General features: G+C 33.6%; 1 protein-coding gene across 1 annotated transcript; it reads left to right on the forward strand.

Moving 5' to 3' along the window:
• The first annotated feature begins 1517 nt into the window (after window positions 1-1517).
• On the forward strand, window positions 1518-5844 carry LOC108813819 (phosphatidate phosphatase PAH1). Its single transcript, XM_018586488.2, has 11 exons — window positions 1518-1831; window positions 2165-3511; window positions 3579-4174; window positions 4257-4330; window positions 4428-4512; window positions 4610-4696; window positions 4888-4960; window positions 5042-5085; window positions 5174-5302; window positions 5394-5495; window positions 5593-5844. The coding sequence occupies exons 2-11, from the start codon at window positions 2251-2253 to the stop codon at window positions 5644-5646; spliced, it is 2505 nt and encodes an 834-aa protein (XP_018441990.2). The 5' UTR covers window positions 1518-1831; window positions 2165-2250; the 3' UTR covers window positions 5647-5844.
• Window positions 5845-9005: the final 3161 nt, after the last annotated feature.

The following is a 9005-nucleotide window of genomic DNA, read 5'->3' on the forward strand; positions in this document are numbered from 1 at the left end:
CATACATAAAGATATGACTATTCTTATAACTATGTTGGGCCTAATCTACTTTCTAAAACAAATAACACATAGCTTCATATATTGTATAGAATATAGTAATATTGTATAGTATTATACTTATACAGTAATATTAAAAACAAACCAAACTGAAATATAATATATATCAAAAATGCTTTGAACCATTACACACAAAATATATTAGACCTCAGAGATCAAATTCATTTTGAAATTACGTAATAATTATTTTAAAAAATTAAATTTCGTAATGTACAAAAAACATAAGTTTTATATAAAATTTTGTGTTACAATAAAAAGACACAACTCGCGATTGCAAAATGTTATTTTTACATACGAAAGACAGTTTTGATATTGTTCTTTAAACACAAAATTGAATATTCAAACTCGATACTACATAAAACTAAATAATATATAATACATTTTAAAAATAAAACCCGTGCGGGTGTGCATATGTTTATATAATATATAAATATATTATGTTACACATATTTTCATATAAATAATATCCCAATGTAAGTTTTGTATGATAAATGTTGAAAATACAAAATATAAAGCACTATATATTTTAAATAATATAGAAAAAATTACTTTACGTTATCATAAAATTTAAAAATCAAATTTAGTAATTAAACACATTGCTTATTTAAACACATTAGTACACATTTTTATTTATCAAAATTTTATATTAATACACATTGCGATCATGTATAACATTTACTAAAAACAAAAATAAAAAAAAAATTGACTCCCGCTCGGTCGAGCGGGTCATGATCTAGTTCAGTATTTAATTAGACAAACCAATAAATTAAAACGCTTGATGCTTGCGCATAGAAAACAAAGCATATGCTCTTTCTTTTTTTCTTCAGCAAACAAAACATACTAGTATATACTAGTATAGTTCAATGATATGTATAAGAAAAATTTGGCATGTTTATATTATTTTATTTTTGCCTTTTAAGAGTGCAATATAGTTTTGGATCGCGATGTAAACAAGCAAAAATGATCTTTTACGTATAGAAAACGAATATCCCACCAATATTCTTTCATGTGGATCACCAGATTGTAATATTCCCATAACTATTCATTTGCATACGGAACTTTATTTTATATAATATGTCAAATGCTTTATATATATATATATATTTCTAAAATAACTTTATTATATATTTAATCTAACGTACTGCCTTAACCAAAATTGGTTTGTTATCATTGATCTTACGAATAGTTCTTCTTAATTCTAAGTATACGAAGAATATTAATTTATTTGGGAGTTATAAATGAGAAAAAAACACGAAAACAGGGAATCTCACAGTACACAAACCGGTTTAAAAATCGAGCAATTTGTTTATCCTCATGAGCATATTCATCCACATGTTGAATTGGGAAAATACCAATCTTACCCTCAAAGAGATGTACTTATTACGAACAAAAACCTTAGACCCTTCTCGTAATTCTCCCTCCCATCACAAAACTCTCATCTATATATAAGCAAATTTACAGTCTCTCTTTAGTCTCATGGCGGATTTAATTTAATTTAATTAAATTTTTCTTTTCTGGTTATCCAAACTAAATTCTTTTCTCTATTTCTCCGAAACTCTTCCCACCGGTAAAAAAATACAATCGAAGAAGCAAACAAAAGTCTTCTCGACTTGTAAGGATTTATTTATTTTTTTCCCGAGAAAAATCAATGCAATTGATAGAATAGGAGAAACTTCACAAATTAAATACATTTCAATCCAATAGAATCTCGATTCTGAGCATCTGGCCGGCGTTTTGATTTTCTCGGATTCTCCGCTGAAAAAGTTCCCAATCTGTAAGTTGAATTCGATTTTTTGAGATTTAGATATCATCGTTAGATCCTATTTTCTTCGTGAACTGTGTTTTGCATCTGTCCTAGAATTAAAACCCGGTTTGGTTTTTATCCTTTTTTTGGGTCAGTTTCCAAAAAAAAAAAAACACGATCTTTGTTGGTTATTTTGCTAAAGCTGCATGTCCGAAAATCAGACAAAGTCTGGTTGGAAACTTTTTGTAATTTTTGTAATGAAATCTGCTGTGGTTTTCTTTTCTTAGTTTTTGAATTTGATTATTTTTAGTCTCACAGGTGTCTAATTTTGGAATGTTGGGTTGTTTAATGTTTCATCTGCAGGCTGGAATCACTTCTTTTATAAAGTCTCTAGATCTCTCTGTGTATTATGATTTAGGACAGTGTGAAAGTCAAACATTTTGATTGAAATGAGTTTGGTTGGGAGAGTTGGGAGTTTGATTTCTCAAGGGGTTTACTCCGTCGCCACGCCGTTTCATCCCTTCGGTGGCGCCATTGACGTCATCGTCGTCCAGCAAGAAGACGGCTCGTTCCGGAGCACGCCCTGGTACGTTAGGTTCGGTAAGTTCCAAGGAGTTCTCAAAGGGGCAGAGAAGTTTGTGAAGATCTCTGTGAATGGCAATGAAGCTGACTTCCACATGTATCTTGATAACTCCGGTGAAGCTTATTTCATCAGAGAAATTGATGAAACCAACAACAGTTTGATTTCTAGTTCTGAGGATAGTAGCATTGGTAATGAGAACCTCCGGCTTGAGCATAGTTCATCAGACGTTGGTACTGCTGCGGAGTTAAGAGAGGGTTTGAACTCTCTGAACCGGCTTGATAGGACGGAGTCTGATAACAACAGGAGGTATTATGATTTTCAGGATGATCCTCCTTCTCCAACCTCGGAGTATGGGAGTGCGAGGTTTGATAATGTTAATGTGGAGAACTATGGAGAAGAATCTGATTCCGAAGTGGTTTTGGTGAGTGTTGATGGGCATATACTGACGGCTCCTGTCTCGGCGGCGGAGCAGGAGGCTGAGAATCTGAGGCTGAATACTCCTCAGTTTCATTTGGCACCTGGCGATGGGACTGAGTTTTGTGAAGGGAACACTGAGTTTGCTTCCTCTGAGACTTCATGGGAGGCTGAGTTTATCAGCAAAGTGGAGTCATCTAATGCTGTTAATATTGGATCTAAGAAAGTAGAGATTGATAGTGTTGTTGAGTGTAATGATGCTGAAAGAGATATTGTTGGGAGCTCTTTGGAGCAGTCTGAGGAGCCAGCTTTTACTTTTGAGGTTCAGAATCTTAAAGAAGGTGAGCTTGTTGTACCTACCACCATCACAGAAAGTGTTAGAAGTGAAGATGAAGTGGCTATTGAAACAGTAGCTACTCTTGTTGATGGTTCTGAATCTTCTACAACTCAACTAACAACAGAAGAAGTGAAAGCAACTGAGGAATCTAGTGGGGTGTCAGAATGTGAAGATGAACAGACAAGTCCTTCTGCAGAAACTGCCATCTTGATTGATAACCAGGAAGAAGAGATTATAGAGTCAGAAGAGAGAGTCTCTATAGATTCAATAAGAGAGGAAGATGAGCAACTAACTCCATCTAAACCGGCTGAAGAGGATAACGAGAACATAAACACTATGGATTCAGTGGCTGAGACTTCTAGTGTTGACAATCTGAGTAAGTAACTTTACTTTTGTATGGTCTCAACTGTGTCTAGTTTCTAACTGTGGTTTTAACTCTACAGAGTATGAGCTATCACTTTGCAAGGATGAGCTTCGTCTTGGTATGGGACTCAGCGCAGCTGCTGAAGTCTTTGACACGCACCGGATCTCTACAGAAGAATACAAAAACTCAGCAACATCGATCCTCGAAAGCGAGAACCTAGTCGTTAGGATCAGAGAAACGTACATGCCATGGAAGAAAGCTGCACGGATCGTGCTGGGGAAAGCTGTGTTTGATCTAGACTTAGATATCCAGCCAGATGATGTGATCTCTGTGGAGGAAACCAAACCAAAGGATGATGAAGCTTCTGCAGTGACTCCTTCTTCGTCTGGAAGAAGATGGAGGCTCTGGCCCATTCCTTTCAGAAGAGTTAAAACAATTGAGCATACTACGAGTAGTAACTCCTCGAGCGAAGAAGATCTGTTTGTTGATTCTGAACCTGGCTTGCAGAACTCACCTGAAGTGCTGTCAACCACAGAGAGCAGACATGAGTCTCCGCGTAGACAGCTTGTGAGAACTAACGTCCCTACTAATGAGCAGATTGCGTCTCTGAATCTGAAAGATGGTCAGAATATGATAACTTTTAGTTTCTCCACTAGAGTTCTTGGAACGCAGCAGGTTTGTGTTGATGGTGTAACATTGGTTTAAAAATTTGAATGCACACTAGAGAAAATTCTTCTAATTTTGGGTTCTTTATTAGGTTGATGCACATATATACAGGTGGAGATGGGACACCAAGATTGTGATTTCAGATGTTGATGGAACTATAACTAAGTACAGCTTTTGGATCCTTATTGTGTCTTTCATATTAGAATTATAATTTCTAGACCTGTGCCAATGTGGTGATCCTTTTTGTTGCTGTATTTTGTAGATCTGATGTGTTAGGTCAGTTCATGCCTTTGGTTGGAAGGGACTGGACACAGTCTGGTGTTGCCAAGCTTTTTTCAGCCATAAAGGTAATTTTTCTCGCACTTTAATTTGGTAAAACATGTTGTTCAAATCTGCATCCTGTAACTATGGGTCTCACATTATGCTTTGCTTTGTAATTTTCAGGAGAATGGATACCAGTTACTGTTTCTGAGCGCTCGTGCCATTGTTCAGGCATATCTAACAAGAAACTTCTTAAATAATCTAAAGCAGGTAAGACTTGAGTTCTTTTTTTTTTTTTTTACCTTTGAATTGGCAATAGAATCCATACTTGATCAATATGAATAACATAATTCTAATTAACTCCAAATGATAATCAATGTGAGGCTCTATGTATGTATAAGCCTTTTTGTTATGAGATCTCTTTGCTTCTTATGGATATTTTTTTTTCCTCTGGCTTGCAGGACGGAAAAGCTCTGCCAACCGGTCCTGTAGTCATTTCACCAGACGGGTTGTTTCCAGCATTGTACCGTGAAGGTATTAATCTTAGTGCCTTGAAGATTCATTAGTAGCATGTTAACGTATTTGTTATTTGATAACTGTTTCACTGCTTTGCAGTGATAAGAAGAGCACCTCACGAATTCAAGATCGCATGTTTGGAGGTAAAAGTTTATCTTTGACATAAGATAGAACGGTTAATCCAGCGGCATCTGTTTAAGATAAGAACATGGTTACATATGTAATGTGCAGGATATCAAGAAACTCTTCCCAGAGCACCACAACCCGTTCTACGCTGGATTTGGAAACAGAGACACTGATGAGCTGAGTTACAGCAAACTCGGAATCCCCAAGGGAAAAATATTCATAATCAATCCGAAGGTAATCAAATTTTCTTGATATCTAACCAGCATGGTTGATTGTTTGTTGGAATCTACTGAGAGACTCTTGTGTTTAAAAAAAAATTGATCAGGGAGAGGTAGCCACAGGACATCGAGTGGATGTCAAGAAGTCTTACACATCACTCCATACACTTGTGAACGACATGTTCCCTCCAACTTCGCTTGTTGAGCAGGTAACTAATGCTAGAAACTTTTTAATCAGCTAAATGTTATGTATAGATTTCATTAATGGTTTTAACTTTTTTAAGTGTTTTGCTTACACATCCACAGGAAGATTATAACCCATGGAACTTCTGGAAGCTACCAATAGCAGAGATCAATTAGAAATGAGCTGCTGATGGGTCTAACATGGCAGCTCCAGAAAGTCAAATGGTTGGACTTCTGGAACCTGTCCGAACTTTGTAATGTCTCATGTAGGAGTTGACACAATAGGAAATAATAATATATAAGCTGTGACAATGTTATGTATACGTTATTATATTTTTCTGTTTTAGATACGCAAAAAGTAGACTTAGACGATAATATTTGCATTTTGTAAGTACTAGTTAACAATCGTTGTAGAATACTGAATATTACAACTCAATGGTCTAAAAATCTAAAGATGGGAAACACCAAAATAAATATATCTAATATAAACGGTAAAATTGTAATGTGTAGAAAATAATTAAACATAAAAAAGAAAAACTATGTCAAAACAAATGTGTGAAATAGGTTCATTCAATCAAATAAATTATATAACTTATGTAATAACGTAAAAAAAAATATGTAATTGCATCAGAAGTTCTTTAAGAGTTTCATATACTTGAATAAAGGTATTTTCTCATTTCAATTCAACAAATAGAGTTTATTGTTTAATCTCACATTAACAAAACAAAAACATTGAAAATTAAAACAAAATAGTAAAATATGATAAGAGTAGTAACCACTGTTTTACTCTCAATTGTATGATTTGATTTATTAATTGAAGTTCACTGACAAATATGTAAGATCAGAAAGATCGTTAGATAGTAAATTAGTCTTTGTAAAAAAAGAAAATAGAATTCATGAATATCTGGTAAAAGTATGGTTATCATTTCTTAAGTTGTAGTGAAATGTTGTTTAATCTTTGTGAAATTGAGAATTTCTTATTTTTAATAAGTTTACATTAATAACTAAGGATTTATATTTTAAAATTCTATTATTACCAATTTTAAATTGTGAATCTTTGTCTTTTTGAACAATGCTAGTGCAGTTTGTTTTTCTTAACTTTTCAATTTAATTAGATAAATATTTTTCACTTTCTAAATATTTAGCTCCGTCTCCGGTAACTCTTCTTCTTCGTCCGCCATAGCTTTCTCTCTCTATCTAGCGAATGAAGACGGAGGAGATACTAACCGGCTATAAACTGACGAGGTTATATTCGTCATTACATTGATATACTTTAAATGAGTGGGAACTATATTAAATCACGACCGTTGGCTTTAATGGTTTGTGATAAATCCTAAATGTGTCGTTTTGGTGGTTGATATTACTAATATATGACGTCGTTTTTTGGACTCATTATTACTCCAACCTTGACCAGATTTTGATTTTATGTCTAATCATAGGACGTAAAACAAAAGGAAGCTTTTATACAATAATTCCAAAGTAGATTTTACATTAGTTTGTGTTATTAAAACGAAATTTCATAAACAAAGGCAAGAAAGACAAGAAACAAAAAAACCAGAACCATCGCTAACCAAGATCCGGTTAACATCAAAGGAAACAACACACTACCCAAACACCCATATTTAACCAAGAGCATCTCCATCCCCACTCCATATTCTACTCCATTTATAGAGTAAATAAATAAAAGCATTACTCTATAAATGGAGTAATGCTTTTATTTTTTGTTCACTACTTCATTTTTCACTCCTTTTACTCTATAAATGGAGTAAAATATGAAATGAGGATGGAGATGCCCTAAACAGTTAGTGATAACATTTGGATACGAAACTATGAATCAAACACACGGATCTCTAGAAATCCAACATTATGTTAGACTCCTTTTCTAATTGGCTTATATTTTAAATGATCCAAAGTTCCCTACGACTTTAATATATGATTTTTTGATTAATTTAAGTAATCAACATTTTAATTAATGGAAATTTATACTAATAGCTTGGTCGATATATCTTTTGAACATAGTCAAAAGAAAGTCTAAGCAAGTCTAACATGACAAAAAAAAAACTTAAACAAGTCCAACGTAACCAAAAAAAGCTATTAAGCAAGTCTATTATTTAATATTGCTATCCGATCGACCTTGAAGCTAAGAACATCTTGATATCCAATCTGAGGATCAGAAAAGGCTAGATATGAGCTCCTGAATCTGCTTCATGGCATCTTTCATGGCCTGAATTATCTGCTCCTTAATTTCCTTCATGGTCGGAAGCTCTTTATCGCCAAATAAAGACTCCCACATTCCCATAATCATACCAATGATACCGAAGCATTGGACAAAGTCCCAAAAATGGAGGTACTAGCGGACGTTCATACTTGCACATGCGAGCCAAGCAATCATTGCAAACGCAAACCGGTTCCACCGCCGCCGGCTTTGGTCCTGCCGCCTTGGCTTTTGGTCCTCCCGCCTTGGCTTTTGGTCCTATCGCCAACTTCTATGATAAGAGTAGTAACAACAGTTTTACTTTCAATTGTATGATTCATTAATTGAAGTTCACTGGCAAATATGTAATATTCGAAAGATTGTTAGATAATAAAATAAAGATAAGGATTTATAACGCTTAAAATGGATTATTATTGTAAACTCTAAAGCAAATTAGTATATAATCGACTGGTCTTTGTAAAAAGTATATAATTCCTAAATCTCTAGTTAGAAGTATAATTATCATTTCTTTAATTTGTCATCAGATATTTTTTAATCTTTGTGAAATTGAGAATTTCTATTTTTAATAAATTTACATAGCTAACTAAGAATTTATATTTTGAAATTATATTATTACCAATTTTAAAGTGTGAATCTTTGTCTTTTTGAACAAAACTAGTGCAACTCCCATAACCGCATGGATGTTGAAAGGAAAATCGTTGACGGGCAACTCAGTGATGCTTGGGACAAACAGATGTTGGAAAACTGATTTGTAATATTAGAAAGATAGTTAGATAGTGAAATAAAGATAGAGAAATTGCCAAAACCACCACCACCTTACGCCGAAACCACAACCACTTTAAAATCACAAAGTAGGTTTTCGATGAAGAAGAAGAACATATCCACTGTATGTTTAAGGGTGTCATCAAATTAAGTTTAATCTATTTTAAAAAAATTGTTTAAAAATATTTTAACAGTGTTGTTTTCTTAAATCAAGTTTAATTGTTGACTAATTATTTTTTTTAAATGGCTAAAAAAAATTGGGAGTTAAAACAGTTAATATTTAAAATGTTAAGAGTTTTAATGGCTCATAATTTAGTTGAGGATTTTTCTGTTTGAATTTGAAAGTTCGAAGTTTTTATGCATGGCCGCTTTATCTTTGTATTAATCCAAATCATTACCAATATATTAGTATTATTTATTTTTGGATAAATTTCTTATGATGATTCTCGATGACCAGTTAGATTTATCTGCAGATTAATCCAAATCACAGATACAAATCAAGAATTGAAGAATCAAGAATCATAAAACAAGAATCAAGAATCAAACCGAACAACTAATA

The sequence above is a fragment of the Raphanus sativus genome, unplaced genomic scaffold (assembly GCF_000801105.2).
Source record: "Raphanus sativus cultivar WK10039 unplaced genomic scaffold, ASM80110v3 Scaffold3350, whole genome shotgun sequence".
Taxonomy (NCBI): Eukaryota; Viridiplantae; Streptophyta; class Magnoliopsida; order Brassicales; family Brassicaceae; genus Raphanus; species Raphanus sativus.

What these genes read in the sequence shown, in the direction of transcription:
- LOC108813819 (XM_018586488.2), top strand. Translation starts at nt 2,251, where the DNA reads ATGAGTTTGGTTGGGAGAGTTGGGAGTTTGATTTCTCAAGGGGTTTAC. An exon ending in GAGTTCTTGGAACGCAGCAG is followed by an intron (nt 4,175 to 4,256) that starts GTTTGTGTTGAT and finishes GTTCTTTATTAG; the next exon opens with GTTGATGCACATATATACAG. An exon ending in TCAAGATCGCATGTTTGGAG is followed by an intron (nt 5,086 to 5,173) that starts GTAAAAGTTTAT and finishes TGTAATGTGCAG; the next exon opens with GATATCAAGAAACTCTTCCC.